At 44.1% G+C, this 20,787-nt stretch overlaps 2 protein-coding genes across 2 annotated transcripts in view; both read left to right on the forward strand.

The window, feature by feature from the left end:
- Nucleotides 1-489: 489 nt before the first annotated feature.
- Nucleotides 490-3,350, forward strand: LOC142964239 (uncharacterized). The gene is made up of 3 exons (XM_076104472.1): nt 490-615; nt 1,675-2,304; nt 2,531-3,350. The coding sequence occupies exons 1-3, from the start codon at nt 567-569 to the stop codon at nt 3,028-3,030; spliced, it is 1,179 nt and encodes a 392-aa protein (XP_075960587.1). The 5' UTR covers nt 490-566; the 3' UTR covers nt 3,031-3,350.
- Nucleotides 3,351-7,355: 4,005 nt separating this feature from the next.
- rasgef1ba (RasGEF domain family, member 1Ba) overlaps nt 7,356-20,787 on the forward strand; it is a 31,026-nt gene continuing 17,594 nt past the window's right edge. Inside the window, exons 1-4 of the mRNA XM_076104471.1 lie at nt 7,356-8,215; nt 15,077-15,259; nt 15,608-15,730; nt 15,868-16,005. Coding sequence (XP_075960586.1) covers nt 15,083-15,259; nt 15,608-15,730; nt 15,868-16,005 — 438 coding nt within the window. The 5' untranslated portion in view covers nt 7,356-8,215; nt 15,077-15,082. The remainder of the gene's footprint in view (nt 8,216-15,076; nt 15,260-15,607; nt 15,731-15,867; nt 16,006-20,787) is intronic.

Here is a 20,787-nt window from a genome sequence, read left to right on the forward strand (position 1 = left end):
ATTATATTTGCAAAAACTCACAGTGCACTTGTTTTAGAATAAATATTCTACAACACACAGTGCTATATGAATACACTGCATATGAAAAAGGAATGAATAATAAGATACAATAACATAAAACTTTAATGATCCCAGAGGAGGTATGAATAATTATAGGACCTGCAAAGATACAAAAAAATATAGGACAAATGGGAGCTTTGCAGATTGAGGCGAAAATAATTCAAGAATATGTAACACATTGTCAGAATAATATGTAAATTTATTTTATGGGCAAGATATTGCTTTGGTGTGCACAATAAAAAACTGACACAGGAGAAATTAGTGCAGAGTACAATGTTATTATTTCATTAAGTTATTTGTCTTATGTGTCATTACTGTCATCATAGTCTTTTTATTTGTATTAATTTATTTCGTATTCACACAACTCAGCCACACGTTACGTGACGTCACGCGCTGGAAGCGACGTCACCCGGAAGAGAGCGGCGTCAACCCGGAAGTGAGCAGCGTCGCTGTGTGTGTGTGTGTGAGAGTGGGGGAATGTTTACATTTTCTTCAGAGCGTTAAAAATGAATCCTCCGATGATCAACTCGACCAGCTCCGTTTCGACGACCAAAAGTAAGAATCCTTTAAGCCACCGACATGTTTATATTGTTGTAAACAGGCAGCAGAGAGTCAGTTAGACAAACACAGTCGTGTAGCTATAGGTTAGCTAACTGTTAGCAGCTAACATTAGCGGTGTTTGTGACAAGGAGCAGAGTTAGCTTCCTGGTTATTAAGCTGTTGAACCATTCATTCGCTAAATATGCTCTTTGCACAATGACATCCTGAGTGTTTAAGTGTTATATTAGTCTAGTATTGTCCCTTATGTATCTGAATTAGCTTGCTGGCTAACCTTCCAACTTTTCACATGGAAGTTGTCGCACTGTAACGTTCAGTTTGAGCCAACAGCTTGTTATCTGGCTAATTAGCAAACATGAGTAACGTGAGAACATGATCTCTGCCAGAGAGGGACATGAATACATGTTTCTGAATCCAGCCAGGGTTTATGACACTATTATAAACTATGTTATGTTATTGAAGCTAGTTTATAAGTTTGTAGGTACGTTTAGTTCCTAACTTCTGCAATTCATGCACACTGTGTTATGAATCTGAATCTATCTCAAGTAGCCTTTATTTCCCTGCAGAATTATGTGTCATGATGACCAAACTCCATGTAACTATACTACCACACTTCTAAATTAAAGCTGCTATGGACTGAATTCCTTTTTTCCGAGTTATGTATCATCGTTACCTAAAATCTGTGTACATGTTTGGGTGAGTTGATCACCTGCATACTTCTGGTTTGAGGTCACATAGTTAGATGTAGAGACTGATTAAGGATGCCTGCTGTGTGCGTAGCTGCTACTCTGCTGTGGTTGTTACCTCTCGAACAGTTCAGATCAATGCAGTAATAGAGAGCCTCACACTGGAAGGTGTTTCTGATATTTCCCACCTCTTGTATGTCAGTGAGGATGGAGTAATTATTCATAAAGATCCTTTTACTAATTCAAATCAAGTGTCAACGTTGTAGCACATGTCCATTTAATGATGCCTGTCATGAACTCATAACCCCAGACAACCAGCTCTCCTCTGTGACGCTGCAGACTGTTTTCATCTGTGTGTCTGTATGCGCAGGAAAACGAGAAGCCGAGCGCTCCGTTAACTGGACGGTGGAGGAAACTCAGGTGCTGCTGTGCGCCTGGAGCGACGAGCGCATCCAGAAGAGTCTGGCAGAGAACCTGCGCAACCGGCACGTCTTCAAACACCTCTCGACCCGCATGAGTGAAATGGGCTTCTCTCGGAGTCCACACCAGTGCCGGCTTCGAGTCAAGACTCTGAAGGCCAACTATGTGAGAGCCAAACTGCAGAGGAGTATCGACGGCTCGCAGCCTTGCACTTTCAGATATTTTGCAGAGGTGGATGCGGTGTTGGGCCGCAGGTCAGCGGGAGGGTCTTATTTTGTTCCTCCAGAGCGGATGGCGACGCATCGCCCTGACTCCATTGACAGGACAGGAAGTATCCCGCCAGATTTAAACTCTAATGTCGAGATTAGTGAACACCATTTTGGTTCTTTGGAGAGGGCGGGAAGACAGTGTTTGAGCTCTTTTGAGGAGAAGGGAGGCCATCAGACGTGGCAGCTCGACTCTGAAGTCAAGTTGGAGGACAGAGAAGATTCAACGGACGAGTACGAGTTCAGCAATTCAGGATTCCCACAGCGACACGATGCAATCTATCTGGAATCATCCATCCATCGGGAAATGACTGGTATGTACTGTGATTATTATATAATTCATAATACCCACCAAATATTAAATAATTCTAATAATTATGGTATGGTATTATGGTAGCTGGAACCAGAGAAAGTTTAACTCATTTAGAAGTAATTATTGTACTGTCGCTGTACTAATCCATTAATTGATTTTTTAATCTACAAAGATGATCCTGTCATCAGTAATAATCTCATTCCTGTGTCTTACTTCCTGTTTCATAGGTCCACAAGTGGAGAACAGCTTGAGGACTCCTTCCCCACATGTCGTACCACCTCCACCTCCAGCTGCTCCCCCTCCTCCCCCTCTTCCCCAATCCGCTGCCTCTCCTCTCCCTGCACCCCCAGATCCAATCCCCAACACGCTCCCCGCCTGTGCTCCTCATCACCCGGAGTCCTCCTGCCTCGAGCACCTGTCGGAGGGCTTCCAGCGGCTGGCGTCGGAGACGCGGGGCCTGCTGTCGCAGCTGGAGAGCCAGCGGCAGGAGCAGGCTCGCTGGCATCAGGATCTCCTGGCACAGTGGCTGGAGAGGGAGGAGCGCCGGCAGAGGGAGGCGGCCGAGAGGGAGGAGAGGAGGGAGAAAGCTCGCATGGAGCACGAGATCAGGGTCCTGGAGCTCCTCACCGGTCTAGCCAGAGAACAGAGGTGTAACTGTGCAGGCAGCCAGACTGTCGCAGAGGCACCAGCTGGTCTGAATCATACCATGAACAAAGGAGGAAACTAGGATGAACCAACAGCAAGGATATATTTTAACCCAAAGTGTGGACGAGTATTCAAGCTCAGGTGGAACCAAATGCCGCAGAAACAGTGTCTTCAGGGCGGCTGGGATGAAGCCTTAATCCTGAGCGATACGGAGGGAAATCTAATCAAAACCAAATTCAGGAAAAGACTCAAAATCTCAAGAGTCTGTGAGGAAGATGATCGCTCGAAGAAATTACAGTTGAAGTGTGGAGAAGATTTCTTAGGTGTCCCTTGATTGCACCAAATGTAATGGAAACTGTTTCATGCACTTTTATATAAATTAAAAAGACAAGATATTTTCAACCAGTTGTTTTTGCCACTGGGATTTGTTTACCAACATTGTTGCCTTTTGGCACTGATGGAAACGTCTTTATCTCGCTGATGGTTGGCAATATTGACACGTTGCTCAACAACCCGAGTGACGACTTCATCACTTCTGTTAGTCTGCATTCACACCGAACCAGGCGTTGCTGCCATTAGAGCAGCATTAGAGGGCTGTTATTCGGTGTTGGGGGGGGGGGGGGGGGGTCACCTAAAGGGGCCCGTTTGATTTGAACAACGGTTACATGTTTGACCACCTCAGCACGATGTCGGATTTATGTAACACAGCGCACACAGCACTCAGACAAATAGTTCACTGATTAAAGTGCTACAAAGATGTCTGAGTGTTTTACAAAGACGGACGAATCGCTTTGAATGCTTCACAAACAGAATGTCTTAAAAAAACAAATCTTCATTTGAGTAAATATCATTTTCCCGTCAAATCAAATTATTTATTTTATGTATTCAATTCATGACTATTGATCTTTACAGGGCTGGTTTAACTGAACAATGGTGCAAGTTAACTTTTTATATTTTTAATATGGATCATTTATTACAGTTGACATGCAGGAAATACAAAGATGCTGACTGTACAGTATGTGGTGATTATTATCAGTCTACATTTTGGTGATTTATTGATCACATGCTCCGTGTTTCTGAAAGCTTTTGTAAACTACTTGGAACTCCAACTAGACCTTTAATTAAAGCTTAAGATCAGAAGTGCACAATTCAATTAAAGTCTTAAACTTAAAGCTGACGATTAATGTCGATGCATTAGATCTACATAAATGAGAAATGTATTTCTGTGACATAACGGAGACACAGAGTTCTGACACTGATGGGGTGAAGGGAAAATATTAATCTGCCTTCATCCCGAAACAATAACACAGTCAGAGGAAAAAAGAAAATAAATAAAATAGATTTAAATATAAGAAAATTTCAATTAAATTTGAAAAAACACAAAAAAAGGTCAAATATATGTGAATCACACTAACTGTGCGATTCACACGAGCTGTGCAGGTCCCTCGGTGTTAAAGGGGTGTTCATCATTACTCAGGATGTTTGTCCGTGACCTTTGACCTGTGACCTGGCTGCTGCATCGGCAGCACAAATGGGAAGCCTCTCACTGTAGATCCCTGATGCCCATCTTCACCGCTCCGTGTTGAGGCTATATGTGGAGCGCAGCACAGACATCAAGTCAGTGTTTATTTATTTCCCTGCAGGAACATTTGAAATCCAGCACATCGGACTGGATGTCACGCTTGCGTAAGAGACCTTTAGCACAGTTCTGGTCCTCCAGTCTGGCTCTTTGTAAACATCTCATGTCTTAAGTTCTTCTGTGGACACGTTGTACCTTTTACATTACCATGACTGGTCTGATTTGTGATGTATATGTTGCTGTTAAACCCTGAGTGGCCTTTCTCTGTGATGGGGAGTCTTTTTCTTCCGTCTTCACACTCTTTATCTGTGAAACCTCGGGGCTGCTGCTGCCCCACACTGATTGTTACCTGGATAGACAAACACGGGCTGCCCTGCAGGTACAGAGTGTGAACTCGTTGGCTTGGAAAATCCCCACTTCCTTTAGCTTTTAACAATGCTAATCAGCACTGGTCAGGCTAGTATTCTGTTATATCGGACGTGTTTGAAACCAGACACGGGAATACTTAAAGAATACAGCTTTCCTACTTTAAACAAATCCCTTTAAAAGACCAAATCCAACAATGACTGTATCTGCTAACAGGTGTGTGTATCCTGAGCCGGATGTATCTTCTTCTTCTTCTGTGCCGTAGAGCTCCATTGTTGTCCAAAATGATTAATAACACACCAGTGAGCCACACTGTTGTACTGGGTGACATGTTCCTACATGAACATGAACATAAACAATCTAGTTCATTTTGACTCAATCCCACATGCACCGTACTGCTGCTCCACATTCTCACTAGAAAACCAAAAGTGGATTAATCCACCGGTGAAAGTAGTCCCCAACAACATGACCTGTATTTCCTCCTGGTTGAGTGTTTGTTAGGAACAGCAGTGCCCAGCTGTTTGAGGAAATCACTGAGCTTTCTATAGAAATCAAACTAGATATTATATTTCAACCCAATCGCCAGACAAATGTTGGCTTTCTTCGTTTCTTCCAAACCAAGAGATACGGTGAATGTTGACTTTTCTTGATCCAGAATAAATACGTGTTTTAAAGGTTTAGGATGATGCAATGTAACTAATTAACAATGTTAACTTTTGGTTTCACACGGGACTCGAACAGTGGTCTCCTGGGTGAAAGTCAGCTTTCCTGAAAGATATTTTGTCCAAGAACTTGTTAACCCTTTACAAATACACACAATCATCCTGTTTCTTGACCAAGTTGAATGCTCAACATTTCCACTTGAAATGAGACCTGATTCAGACCATTGTTTATGTTGTTTGTGTCCAACGCAAAGACTGCAACCCTCATCTTTGTGGTCAAACTCTGTGCAGTCCTTTAAGCGAGAGGGATTATATACGTTAATCTGCGCTAATACCAGATTACGAGATTTGGGATGATTTGCTGTTGTTACACCGTGGTTTATTACTCTGCTCAGTGTGGAGGAAAGTCAGAGATTCTGCAGCTCAACAAACATCCGGTATGAAGTCTCTGTGTTAGTCACGTTTCTTCAAGCTGTTCTTAAGGGAAACATTCTGCTGTCTCGCTCTATTGTCTGTTGTTCAGGGAAAATGTACATAAATGAAAAACAACCTTTTGTGTTAGAATGTCGTGTTCTGCAGATCTAAATGTAGATTCATTCTTTATTACTTGCCTGGTTAAGTGGAAGCGAAATAATTGAGAACGACACAAGGACGTGATGACAGAACACTGCATTTGCTTTTTGTGTTTGTGTGTAGAAATCCAATGATTCATATATTTCATATTCTGTTGTGTTGGGGACAGAGAAAGAGACTCAGCTCTACCGGTTCATTTCATGTGGCAGCTTTTCGAAAATTATAATTAGTTTCTATCGGTCGTCCAGTTTACATGACCTAGAGAGAGAGAGAGAGAGAGAGAGAGAGAGAGAGAGAGAGAGAGAGAGAGAGAGGATGGGGGGAGGAGGCAAGAGAATAAATTTAAGATTTTTATGGTTGAGCGTGAAATTGTAACATCAGCTTGGAGCCATTTTTCCTCTGTGGCTCCTCTACAGGTCACAATGAATAGACACAGAGCAGGACACACAATAATGAATATTTAATTGTATTGTCGTCATATTGTCATGATCTAGGGATGACTCTGTTTGACTGTTGCTCCACCATTTTGTTCCAGACTGAATCAGATGGATTGCCGTGACATTTCGTCCAGACATTCATGGTCCCCAGAGGATGAATATCCTGCTGACTCAGCTGACTTTTACTCCAGTGTACCATGATGTTGACTTTTGTGTCTTTTTAAGGGACATATCTTAGCTATTTGGAGGATTGTTGTTATCTCAGCCAGGCGAAACCCTGGAGAGAGTTTACGTGTTCGGTTGTGAGTGACTAAGTGAGTGTTCACCTCTGTCCACAGCTAAGGGGCACAATACTTTGGGTGGCTAGTGATGGCTACATGCTCAAGGACTGCTGAGTACCTCCCCACCGTTGCTCTGCGGCTCATTTTATTGTGTTTTTTGGACGGTGTGTTTTAGCTAATGAAACTACCAGTGCACTCACTGCTGTACTTCACCGCTGCTTAATGTCCCAAACAGCATGATGAGTTCACCTTTTGTGTTTTGGCACGATTGTATGAAGTGTATTATACAACAACTTCGAGCCCATTGCTTGTAAAATGTTATATTTCTACTTAATTTTTCAGTTTGAATGAAGTCTGTTTGACGATGCTTTACAGCACCGGTTGTATTCATTTCATCACACAATACATTGCAGACACACATCGTGGAGATCTGCTGGACATGTATGTTCCCCTCAGGATGAATTGTATTTAACTTGGGGATCCCCTGACTTTCCAAAATGTAAAAGTGTTTCATTTGTCCAGTAGTTTCATTTATTAACAACCTGGGACATTCCCATCAGCCCTAGCTGTACTTTCCGTTGCTAATTGGCAAACGTTAACACGCTAAACCAGTCTGACAGGGCTGCTAACTTCTTCGTGTTATCATTTCAAGGCAAGACTTTTGTGTTTATATTGCACATTTTATTATAAATAAACTATAAAAATTAAAAGTACAGCACTTAAAGATAAGAAACTCACATCACCACACAGACAGAAACGGATCTTAAACCTGAGAAAATAGGAACGCTGCATTGTTGTATCCGACATATTCCTGTAGGACAAATAAAATCAATCTGAATTGAGAATTGAAACATGCACGAGGAAGAGTGAGAGCGACACAGATGGAAGAAGTTTCGATGGAGAAAGGAAAAGAGAAATGAAATTGAGAACGAGAGAGGAGGGGGAGGATGAGAGGGGGGGGGGGGGGTTCCTCTCCTCTGATTGGCTGCTGCCTCTCCCCTCACAATAAAGTCTTGAGGCTGCTCGCGGCTCCGCAGCTCAGACTCACGAGAGAAGAGCGACGGAGCAGCAGCAGCAGCAGGAACGCAGCCGGAGCTGTCATTCGTTTTCATGCGGATTCTTCTCTCTCCACGAACAAACCCGCTCCGCTGAAACCGACAATACACCTTCTGCTTTCCCGCATTTGCACCTGAACAATGCTGCAGTGAGGGAGCGGAGGACAGGAGAGGGACTGCTGGGTTTCACCGCCTCCGGTTTATTCACATGTAAAAGAAAGAAAAGGAGAAAGTGTCGGCTGTTGGAAGGCGGTTTTGCATAATTTCTGCAAAGGATACGAGTTTTATTCGCACCTGGATTCCTACTTGCTGAGGTGAGCTGTGCGCATTGGTTGAGGGGATATTTAAGGATTGTTGGCTGAATGTTATTCTGTGCGCACCTTGGGAGCACGGTGCTTGTCCACATTGCGCGCAGGTGGTGGTGGTGGAAAGAGCGCACTTAATCTCCAGCGTGTGTTAAAGAACTGACCACTCAATTTAAAACTTTTTTCTACTAAAATCACTACATCAGCTCGAGTTTATATTGTTTAATTAAATCGACCCTTTATTGCAGCATGACTGCCGGCAATGCGCCTTTATTTAATTTATCCAAATGCGTTATCTGCATGATGAAAACAAACCAGAGTAACGATACCATGTGTACTGTGTAGTGTGTGTGTATATTTCCCATAAGTGACTTTTTTTATTTTTTTATTTTTTAAAGATCAGTGTGAATGTCGGACTATTTTTAACCCGCACTACCTTCTGTTTAAGAGGACCCCCCCCCCCCCCCCCCCTCCTGCAAAGACAGCGAGGGATCAGTGAAGTTAATCCCGCATCTCTCCTGAGCTACTCTGCCCTCTGCTCCTTGGCTCAGTAGTACCAGCATGCGTCGGGCTTTCCTTAACGTGCTGACATGTTAAATCCGTTTATTGGTGATTTGTTGGCAGGCCCGTGGCCGCTGACAGCGCGTGCACTTGAATGAGTTATTGTTGCTGTGGATTTGCTTGATTGCTCCTGTATTCTGGTGTAGGAGCGGCGGCTGTGGTGGGCTTTGTTTGTGCACATGCAGACAAATGGATGCTTTGGGGAAATGGGTTATTGAAGGTATTTGGTGCAAGTGGTGGTGTTTATCTCTTAAGACACAATCTAACGCAGTAGATGGAATTTCCTAATTATATGCTCACCTTTTTGTTTCCTGGAGCGCTTTATTGACTAAAGCTGGTTGAAAAGTGAAAGCGTGGTTATATGCAACTGTTTCCAAGTGAGTGAAGCAGGTCCTGACTACACACTGAAATAGTCTTTTAAATGTGGTGAATCGATTTGATTCATAACAGAGATGTCTCAAAACAAACTTCCCCTTTTTAAACTAAACTTAGCCCAGTTTCAACACAGACGAATGGACATCTTTTGACCCGCTAACTGTCAAATCACTGCTTTTAGAGAAGTCTGAGGTCGGGAACTTCCCAGTCGAGATGCATCGTGAATGAAGCCTCAACACGAAGTTTACTGGTCACCGTTTTGCAAAAAGGAATGCGTCTCACCTCAAAACACAAGTTTAAATTTGGCTGTTTGACGTTTCCAGAACCTGTACTTGTTGAATTTGTTTATTTAATATTGATGGGAAGAATCAGAAGTAGAAGCCATAAAGCTGTTGTTTCTGCGGTAGCGTCCCTCTGTGCAGGATGCTTTAGTGTCTGGGGGGGGACTCGCATGGCTGTCAAGGACTGATGACACCAGGTGACAGACTCCTGAATGGAAGCTGTGATTTTTACCACTCGGTGCCACAGCTGCAAACATTATCCTGAGTCTAAACACTGTTGGTAGAACAACACTCATTACTGGTGCGGAGGTAGTCAAGAAGGGCTGCGAGAGACAAAGATGTATCTGTGCGTCTGTTTCACACTCTGAATGTTCTCTTCATAAAGACAAGTCCCAAGTCATTGGGTCCAAGTCTCAAGCAAGTCCCAAGATACGGCAGGTCAAAGTGCAGTTTCTTAGGTGGGGAAAAGGGCTCGGCTTGACCAAGATAAAATTAAGTGGGACGTACTTGACCAAATGATTGGGACTTGCTTTACACTAGGACCAAGTGTTTTGGGACTTGCTTGAGACTTGAACCAACTAACTTTGGACTTGGTTGGAACTTGAACAAAATGACTCGAGACACATGTCCAGTTAAAAGGTTGGATGGGAAGATGTGGTGCTTTCCCACGTTCTAGTCCCACTTCTTGATCGCAGCCCTCTCAGAAAGGTGTGTTTTCTTCTAACTTAATACTCTTCAGCCTAGTTTAGTTGTAAGTATTTCTGACCACACGCCGGCTTCCAACAACACCAACCAGCCGTCTTCTTTATTTAGACGACTTCCACTGTGGCCTGTGCAGCCACTCGGCTATCTCTCACCCTGATTTCCTCGAGCCATGGATGAGTGAGATTCCTCATGCCTTTAAAGTGTTTACACAGTGGGGGGGGGGGGGGCTGTTGATTTACTGTTCGTCCCTCAAAGTGTCTCTGTGCCTGCATCACATTCCCTCACTACTATAGCCTCCTTCTCCCGCCCCAATGATGCGAAAGCAAAACACCTTTTTACCTTTTCTCTTCAGCTTTCATTTAGGTGGAAGCCACCTTCACATTCCACTTCATTGCTTTCGTATGTGCGCTCCTCAGTGGTTGCAAGACCATCTTATCAGGGAAGTGCTTAAACGGTGCCTGGCTGCTGGTGTTCGTCTCGTGAACCACGGGAATGACTCTCTGTGTCTTCAGGCTTTTTCATTTACAGCCTCTCAAACTGCTGATGGGCGTTCATCAGGAGCGGTCGTTAACACTGCGGGCATGGCGGGAAGAGCTTGTGATAGCTTGTGTTTTGAGCAAGCCGGGCTCCATCATTCCCCCCCCCCTCCCCGGGGAAACAGCCCCGCCCAAATGTTTGGAGGCAAAAATGACCTGAGAGCTTGTGTCGTTGACGGCGCTGCAGCCTGAAGGTAGTTTCCCCTAAATGACGGTGTTTTACTCCCGATATGACATTTCACCCGGGGAGGTTTGGTGCTTTTTTAGCTGCTGCCCTTCTGTTTGAGAATTGACCCACAAGGAAGAGGAAAAAAAGGGGAAATATTCTGACATTTCCATAACCTTTCGGTGAAGCGTGGCCTGAAACTGTTGCAACAGACGTTACAACACATGATCACATCTTTTAGTTTCATTTCTACGTTGCCTGTGTTTGGGCCGAGTGACTGTACTACCTCCCTGTGTAAATATAGGAGGAAGGAGAGAAAGTCCCAGCATCTCAAGACAACCACGAGATATACCTGAATCATCCCAGAGACTCAGGGCCTTGTGATAATCAGCGGTTCAGCCAATACAAAAGTGGGAACAGTGTCTGCTTAAAAATAGGCCCGAGTATGAATATTTAAAGGACTGTGGCTAAGAAATTTATCTAGATGTCAAAAAATTCCCTTGTTTCAAGAAATGTTTACCCAAAAGCAACAAGTTGTACGTCAGTTTACAGCTTCGTGCCTTTTTAGCAGAGTACAAACACATCTTTTGAGAACAGACAGAAATTTGAATATCCTCTGTTTTTAAATCCAATTTAAGTCCAAACCAGACTTTTTTCTTTTTTACACATAGAGGCAGATGGCCACACACACACACACACACACACACACACACACACACACACACACACACAGCCAGCAAGGCTATAATTAATACCATCTATCCAACCTAACCCCCTCCCTCCCTTCCACCCCCGGAAGAGGGGAGGCAAGCGGTGGCATTTTATTTGTTTACATTCTGCTGCCACGTGGAAACCAACAGCAACGCGCTAAGAGTTTGCTTTAGTCAGGCCAGGAGACTTAACCTGCCCCCCCCCCCCCACCCCCACCCTTCACCACAACTACACACGAAACCTGGAGGCCAAATGTAAATGCGCTTTGTTTTTAGGATTATGGTGAAAGCTGCAGCTGGCATGTGTGGAGAACAGACACTCTGCTTTGGTGCAGAGATAGTGATGGTGATGGTATCTTCTTGCAGCTAATGCTTGTACTAATTAGCATTTTTTTGGCAAGAGAATAAGGTCTAAAGTGGCCCTAATGATTGTAAGTAGAACAAGTTTTGAAAAGCACTTTATAGAGAAAGTTCATGTGATGTGAAACTAAGACAACCAAAAGTGTTTTTTAAAAGCAAGAGCATTAATACAAGTACAAATTTACTATCCAAGATATTTATTTTTGTGTCGGAGACATTTATCTTCAAAGAAGCCCACCTGTTGCTGGCAGCTGGAGATTAATCCGAACTGTTCGCCTTTTCAAAGACATCAGAGAAGGACGGGGATGTCTCACAATACTGAAGATTCAACATGACTTGTTGCGATATTAGATTTCATAAACCCACTTCTTTCACGGTGCGTGTTCTGTTATCTGAGGTTCATATCGGTTTCACCTGTAGAGGTGCGTCTGTGGATTTGAGTGGTTTCGAACATGAAGGTTGGACTCGAATAGTTTAAGATTAATCCCAGTCCTACTAAACTACATATAACTGGTGCCAAATGAAGAAAAGCTGCACCTCTACAATTATTTACTTCATTGAGTAAATCAAGAATAATTTCAATAGTAAAATGACTTGGACAAAGAAGGGAGTGTTACAATTGTTGGACCAAATCAACCCCCACCTTTAATGGTAGCAAAGCGAGCGTGGGATCAGGGAGTTGGTGGTTTTAGATCCCAGCTGGGAACAGAGACCGAGACACGTTCTCAGTGCTCGATCACCTGCTGCTGTTGATGTGCTCTCCATGTGAAACCCCAGTGGTTTGTTTCTGAGCTGCTGTGTGGACAGCAGATGTCTGTGGTTGGATGCTACTAAATAGGAAAGCGTAACTAAATGGGGCCGTGGAACAGTGCTGCCAAGCAAAGGGCACTAAAGTTCAACCAAATACACCCTTGTTGGTGTAAACAAAGAAGCCTAAACCATTTGACTTTCAGCAGGGTATCCCTCCATCAGACCCGGTCTGCCGGTCTCTCCCGCTCGGCGGGGGGACGCCACATGGTGCAGCAGATGCTCTGACTCCTCACGCTCGCTATTCTCATGGAAATGGCCACGGCTGTCTGGCTGCATAATAGCGATGGTCCGAGCGTGTGCGTGTGTGAAAGGGTGGCTGGTTTGCCTCGTGTGGTCGGAGGCTTTAAGTGAACCTATGAATAAACGGGTTGTTTAGGGTATCGTTTGTCTTGTGATTTTTAAAGGTTAAGCTCAAGACTTCGGTGTTTGAAAGTATTATCTGTTGATTCTCTCTCTGATCTGATCAGCAGATGTTTATCCCTTTTCTTGATTCTCTGCAAACCACAGCACAATGTGGTGAAGCCCTCAATGTATGTGAACTCCTTGTGCAGGGCAGTGTGTGTGTGTGTGTAGTTTAGATGTCCTGGCATCCCTGTATCCGTCCCTGGCAGCGCCGCACCTCGAAGGCTTCCTGACTCGGCAGGCAGTCACGGGGCAGCATATTGTCAGGAAGGTGGGAGTGTGTGTGAAAAGGCCCCTTTGTGTTTCCCCAACCACAAGTCTGCCTGGCGTGGTATTGAGCCGAAGTGCCAGGTTCAGAGGTCAGAAGCCCGGCAGAGGAAAGTGTGTGTGTGTGTGAGCTTGTTGTTCTGTTTTTGTGAGGACCAGTTAGCGTTTTAGACCCCAGAGTGAGGACTTTACGATGGTCCTCTGTTCTTTTAAAGGGCCATTTGAGGGGCCAAGAGGAGGGGCCCCAGGCAGAATCAGGAAATGTTGGGTTTTTCAAGGGCAGTAACTCGACAGGACTCAGACATGAAGTCTCAGTTGTGCATCAGCCTGCTCTTTCCTCTGGAGAGGAAGGTGATGGAAACCTATGTCTGATAAATTGTTGGGATTGTGTCCACATTAGGGGTGCCCCCCCGAAACTGGGTTCCAAACGGGAACCGGTTCTAAATTCGTAAAGGCTGCCAGCTAATTGTTTAGCTGCCAATGTACTTTAAAGATTTTGGGACTTCTTGTATTACTGCTCGTGAAAGACTATTTGTTTACATACAAGAATAATAAAGCAGTGATGATTCTTTTCTTAATAATTGTCTTTTTTTTTCTCACAAAATAATCAAAAGGAACCGATAAGAGTATCGTTGACGGTACTAGTATCGTTAAACTACTAACGATACCCATCCCTGGTCCACATGCTGTCCACAGCTCACTGAGATCCAAACTTGGATTAAAAAAAAGTCACATTGAAAAGACAAGTGTGCTCGCGGCCGAAGCTGTGATTGTTTGGAAGGAGTTGATCAATAAGAAGCGGATTAGGAGGCAGGATTAGTTTCCATAGGCGTTCTTTCTATGGATCGATGTTGGCGTGACTCATCTCCCACCCTACATCATGAGTTGTTCCTCCTCCTTGACTCCCACGCTCCTCCTCGCTTTGCGTCACGCACACACGCAGTAGTGGTGGATGTAAACGGGCAGCGTGATCGCTCCGGGGTGCTTTCGGGGTAAAGCAAGTGTCATGACGTCCTGCAGGGCTTCAGTCTGACCCAGCATCTCTCACAAGCTCGCACACGTTTATGGTGTACGTTTCATTTCTTTTTCGTTTGCGTGTTGGAGCACAGATCTTCCTTTTATAAGCTCTTTGTGAGTCGAAAGTCCTTTTTGAAAGAGTGACGTATCCCGTTGCATATTTCTAGCAAAGTCTAAAATGTGAAACCTTGTTTTCTGAGAATTTGGTTATTTCCATCAATTATAAGTTGCTGCTTATGAGATGATGCACACATTTAGGCTGCAGTTATAGGAGTTCTGTAGAGCAAGGCACTAATATAGCCATGGTTAAGGGTTCAACTCCCTGTGAAGCTCAGTGGGGTCAAAACTCAGTAAAACGTCTATTCTAGTGGTTTTCATTGTAATGCAGATGACTCACGAACCTTTTTTTTTATTACTCTCTCATTCTCATGCTTTTTCTGTCTCAACCACAGTTTGCATTTCAACTTTTTCAGTCAAATAAACTAAACTCAAACTCCAAACCCTTAACATGGACCGCAGGGATCTAGAGGAGGACTGGGTGCTGACTGCGTCCAAGCCGTCTGTGTTTGTGTCTGAGAGCTATTTTGGATTTTTCTTTCTGCATCAGCGTCTGCGGTGAGACATGTATCGGAGTGTTGACTGACCGCTTCCCGTGTTTTTGTCTTCTTTCGCCGCTGCAGGACAACATGCCTCAGACTCCACCGTTCACGGGTCAGCTGAACACCGGCGGATACAACAAAAACCTGTACCAGACCAAGGAGGAAGGCTACTCCGGCCTCTACTATCATGACAACAACCTGGCGTCCGGGTCCCTGGAGGCCCTCATTCACCACTTGGTCCCAACTGCAGACTATTATCCAGATGTGAGTATTGTTGTTTGTTCTAAACATTTCATCCCTAGTGGTTTCTCTTCCTTTGCATCAAAGTAAAACTTTTTGTTCTGTCTGAGCAGCTCTCGTGCTTTGAGACCCTCTCAGTGCCAAAGTCTCTTTCCTTGTCTTCGTTTCTTCCTTCATCTTTCCTTCCCAAGTTTAGGAATAACATGTTTGATTCCCCCTTCTTCCTATTTATATATGTTACTGTTTAGGTATCATTCCCCCCCACTGGCTTCTCATTTCATGTGGCTTTAAAGCCCTTTTTCAAAGATAAATGATCAATTTGACACCATGAGATTACTTTTGTATTATACGTATTTTCTTTCTTCTCCACAGAGGACGTACATCTTCACCTTCCTGCTCAGCTCTCGTCTTTTTATCCGGCCGCACGAGCTCATGTCGAAGGTGTGTCACCTCTGCATGGAGCAACAGCGACTCAGCGATCCCCAAGCGGACAAGGTAATAATAATTCATTCTAGGAATCAGTGGTACGTTGTGGGCTCGTAGCTGTGAACCCACTGCAAAATCTAGACATGTCCACATCCTAGTAGTGGTTCTGTTCACTCAGTCCTTCTGTCTTTCTTCTGCATTTTCAGATGAGAGTCAGGAAGAGCGCTCCCAAGATCCTCCAGCTGCTGACGGAGTGGACGGAAACCTTCCCGTACGACTTCAGAGACGAGCGGATGATGAGGAGCCTGAAGGAGCTGACCCACCGGCTGGCCAATGGAGACGAGGTTGGTCTTTTTAATTTTCTTCACGCTTATTCACACTAAATGAGTTAAGTAACAAAAGTCTCGTCTGCTGATCAGATGATATGTTGTGGTGTTATCACAAGCCGTGGGATGCTGTTTTGTGTTTTGTAGACCGCATGTGCAGCAAAGCTACAGACACAGGCAGATTATTTTGCAGATAGCAGTGGGGGGGGTGTATCTCTGGCAACAAAGCAGTTTTTGAGTCTGGCTGAGTTGAGAGAAAAGCCCTATTGTTCATTGGCTAGGTGGCTCTATGTGGCGCTCCTTCCTGGGCAGCGTTTGAATAGTTTCACTGCTGCAGAGCTGAATGTCGCCGGCTTAGCGCGCCATCGGCTTCTGCTGCGCTGTTTGGATCAAAGTTGACTTAGTAGGGTAGAACTGTTTTCTTTTCTTTTTTTGTCCTGTAGCCTCTGTTATCTTTGCTGCACATGCAGACCCTCCACTGTTGGGGCATTTAGACACAGACAAGTTGTTTTGACAAGCATTGACTCGTGCTCTTGTGTGCCATGAAAGGAAATGCAAACGCGACCAAAATGACGACTTTAAAAATGAAGTCGCATCCGCGCACCTCAAAGGAAACGCTACATTTGTGGTGGCAGGATTGATGGGTGGCGATCAGCTTAGCAGGAAAAAGCAGCTAGCCTGGATAAATAGTGGAACAGAAAAGTTTTACAGGAAGTTGTGTAGCTGTTTTCTCCTGCCTCCCAGGATGTTAGAGATGTTCCGATATCATCTTTTCCTGACCAATCCCGATACCTAAACTCGGGTGTCGGCCGATACCAAGTACCGATCCGATACCAGTGTGTTAAAAACATTAATTTTAATTATAAAAAGTAGTTTTCAACAGCTTTGTGCTGTGATTACTATCATTGTTGTCTGGCCTGGCTCAGGTTAAACCCTCCGTAAAATGTGATCAAATACCTTCTCAGTACGCACTTTCAGTACGGATTTGCGCAAGATGTAAGGATTGGGTAGCGAGTGACATGTGTTGTAAACGAGCTGATCAATGATGTGATATCAGATCGGTGCCTAGACTCTAATACTCATCGATACCCATCATCATTTTAGTCTGTACCAGAGGCATTTCTGATACTGTTATGGGTAAAACTTGACAAGATATGCTAAATGTACCCCTCAAACCATCATTTTAGTGGAAGTTCTCCCGTTCAGTCTTCATCTTTTACCTCTAATTGGGTTTATTTTTGCTATACATCAAATGTTTTTCCCCTCCATGTCACCAGACATGGTAGCATTCCTTCACTTTTCTCCAGTCTGGACTAATAATTAGGTTAGCCGCCATGAATCGTGGTTCTTTCAGTGCATGTCCCAATGGTTCACATGTTTTTTCGTGTCCTCTACCGAGGAATTAGTTGCGGGGGGGGGGCGGGGCTTATTAGGACCAGACAGTGATGGAGAACACAAGCGTCCATCTGTCCCATTAGAAAACGTCCCTCCTTTACTGCTCAGCACAAGAAAAACACAACCCACCCATCCCCACCTGTTATTAATGCAGGTTTCACATGACTCATCAATAGTACAAGCACGAGTATTGATCCTGATTTAATCTAGAAATCAATATGTGTCTCACATGACAACTGGACTCATTTACAGCTCCCCCATGTCTGCTCTCTTTGTGCAAACCTCCACCGGTGTAGAACACATTCCCTCAGTCAGAGGCACGGACGCTGCGTTGTGCTCGTCACACAAACATCTTTTGATTTCACAGTAGAGCGGCTGCAGTCGGCATTAACGCCGCCTCTCAAAAGAGACTTTTGAGGGTTGAAATCAATTCCGTCCTCGAGGCAACAGAAAGTCCCGTAGCACAAAGATCCCCTCGTTCTGTCCCTTGAGGTGACATCACACTCTGTACATTTAACAAGAAAAGATTACAAGTGCCTCATTTTTTAAGTGTATCCAAATAATTGAAAGGCACAGGTGTTTTTCTAACTTACCTTTTTATTTTTTTACAACTTGAAATCCAAAGTCATTTGAACACCACAAGGAACGTAAGCAGTCAGATATTTCAGTTACAGATGGGTAACAAATTATGAGAAAACAGCAACATGAAGTGTTTTTATTAAGCTGCGTTTCCACCAAGCAGTTCAGTTTGTTGGGTTTGGATGGTACCAAAAGAACCACTCCATTCTTGGTACCACCTTGGTCGAGGTTCCAAGCATTGAAGATGATCAGCAGCTCTCACTGAGGGGGTATTATCTGCAAACAGAGAAACAAACCCGGTACCAGAAGTGAGTCTAGTGGAGCAGAGTCCTACCGTGCAGCTCTTTGGAGGCCCACCTTGCTGTTGTATTGATCTGCAGTGATCCTTAATGTGGACCCAAACTCTGCCAGGAAATGATTGCCCCCCCCTTCAAAAGTCATTAGAAAGCATCTTCAGTAATTTAGTAGTTTATTCCGGTAACGTCTTTAATCTGTTTCCCTTTTGTTTATCTAACACACCTGTTGGAAACTAAATTGAAAGTGATGGCACCCAAAGAGTTTCTTATGATCCCTCGTTACATAGAAAATGTGGGTGCAAGTACAAACACGATAGCTCTGGTAGGTGACAGTTGAACCAGACAGTTGGTCTAACGGGCAGATTGCGAAATATATTCAACTTTTGCTTTCAATTTCTCTCTTTATAAAAAAGACTCTTGTGTGACTTCTTGAGTTGCTCTGCTGTTGGATTCTGTTCTGGCAATTTCACAGCATCCTCACACCTCAGCAATACATCTGGTTACGAGAATGTAATAACTCAAAAATACCACGAGTTTCCCTCAATGCATGGACGTTTCTTTATGATCTTTCTGGGTAACCGAACTGAGCATCATGCTGCCCTCTAATGAGCCCGTATTCATTGAAAAGATGTAGATCCCACACACTAGATGTATGTGCTGTGTTGACAAAGCAACCTTTTACAATACTGTACAACACCCTGCAGTTGTGCTGTGACATCATGTAGGCCACAGATATTGTGCTCATGATTAGCACAGCGTGACAGACAGCGGTTTGTCATATGAAGCTTTGGTGCCTCGGGTGTAAAACGTTTGCCTTAAGCAAATGTTGAGGAAGTAAGGTCGTGATATTGTTCATTCATATATCCATATATGATAACTCTTGATAATACAAATCGATTCCTCGCTCTGGATACTGTGGAAGCCACGGGACATTTCTGCGAAGAAGTCTTAAGTGTAAGGAATCGGCTCCGATGGCAGCTGGTTCGGTTCAGAACTAATTTGCATTCATGCGTCTCACAGATTCTCCAAATCATGTTGTGAGAGCAAAACACAAAGGTCAGACCGTCGGCAGGTCTTGAGTACAGAGTTAAACGTCTTCAGAGCGTCGACCGCAGCGCTCTGGGAAAGGGTTTTGAGTCCAGAATAGACGTCCCGAACATCTGGTCAAAGTGGTGTCCAGACCACACTCAAAACATTCAGGGACCTTGATCCCTGAAGAAGGACTGTCATTATGGATGTGGTTGGATATATAGGGAAGCAGCAGTCGAGAAGAAAACAAGCGCTTTGATCGTGATCTGACCTCATTTGATGGTACAGAGTTCCTGCCTTCCCTCAAAATGTGCTGTTTTTTATTTTGCACTATGTTCTTTTTCTTTTCTTTTTTTTTTGCTTGGTTATGATAAGTTGATTTAACAGATGCCACATTATATATCCAGTTTAATGTAAGGCAGATAGTTGAAAGGGAGATCGAAATTCTCTCGATCCAATCCAAAAACATAGAGAGGGTTTGTTGTTTTGTAAAAAAGAAACGACATTAAGGAACTTAATGCAATGCAGAGCTATTAAGCATATACATTGGATTGATTTTGTTAACTTTAATGTACTTGAATTGTGCAACATGCAGCTGTATTATCTAGCAAAATAGAATTCGGGACTAGATATTGGCAGATACTCGGTATTCAAAGACTCTGATCAGGTGCAAAAACTTGATCGGGACATCCCTACAACATGCCAGTGCATCTCGGGTGATTGGGTGGTATTTCTGCCCCATCGTGACTTGGCAACGTGTTGGTAGATTAAAACAATCCTATCCTAAATAATACTATCTGTTCATTAGTGCTGCTTGGCTAACCTGCTAAAAACAGCCGGGCCTTCTTGTGTGGGTCAGGTGGTGCTCCACAGGAAGTAACAGCTCTCAGGCCAAGAAAAACAGGACCTCCGGTGATACGATGGCACGAGGCGACCACACGCTCAGTCCTGTGTACAGAGCAGCCGTCTGCCACCTCGGGATCACTGCCAGGGTCGATGGCGTTTGGCCCTGCTAGGCCCCCCCTCATACGGAACGCCAATAGTTTTGATGAACAAATGTGACTCCCTCTGCTCAGAAATGTCAGGCGCGCTGTTGCCTCCAAGATCTGTGACTATATTTACCCCGACCCTGGCCCGTCCTCTGTTTTGTAGTGGGGACAGAAGCTAGGGCAGATGGCTGACTTTGAAGTGGCGACTGGAGCGATTTCCACTGGTGGCGAGTCTCACTGTGGTCCAAGTGTGCCGGAGCGCGGTGAAGCATTAGCTGAGTGTGTAACGCTGTTTACACTCTCATTACAATGTCTCAATGGAGATGTTTCATTTAGGGCTGCGACTAATGATTATTGTCAGTGTATTTTAATCTCCATGTTTTTATGGATTCATTTTGGATTGAAAGAAGGTCCATCACACATTCTGGGACAAGATGTGTTAAATTGCTCACTTTGTCCACTCCTAAAAACCAAAGATCTTACGTTCACAATCATACAAAATGAGAAAAGCA

This window comes from Anarhichas minor, unplaced genomic scaffold (assembly GCF_050575085.1).
Source record: "Anarhichas minor isolate MPS153535 unplaced genomic scaffold, ASM5057508v1 ptg000030l, whole genome shotgun sequence".
NCBI classification, from domain to species: Eukaryota; Metazoa; Chordata; class Actinopteri; order Perciformes; family Anarhichadidae; genus Anarhichas; species Anarhichas minor.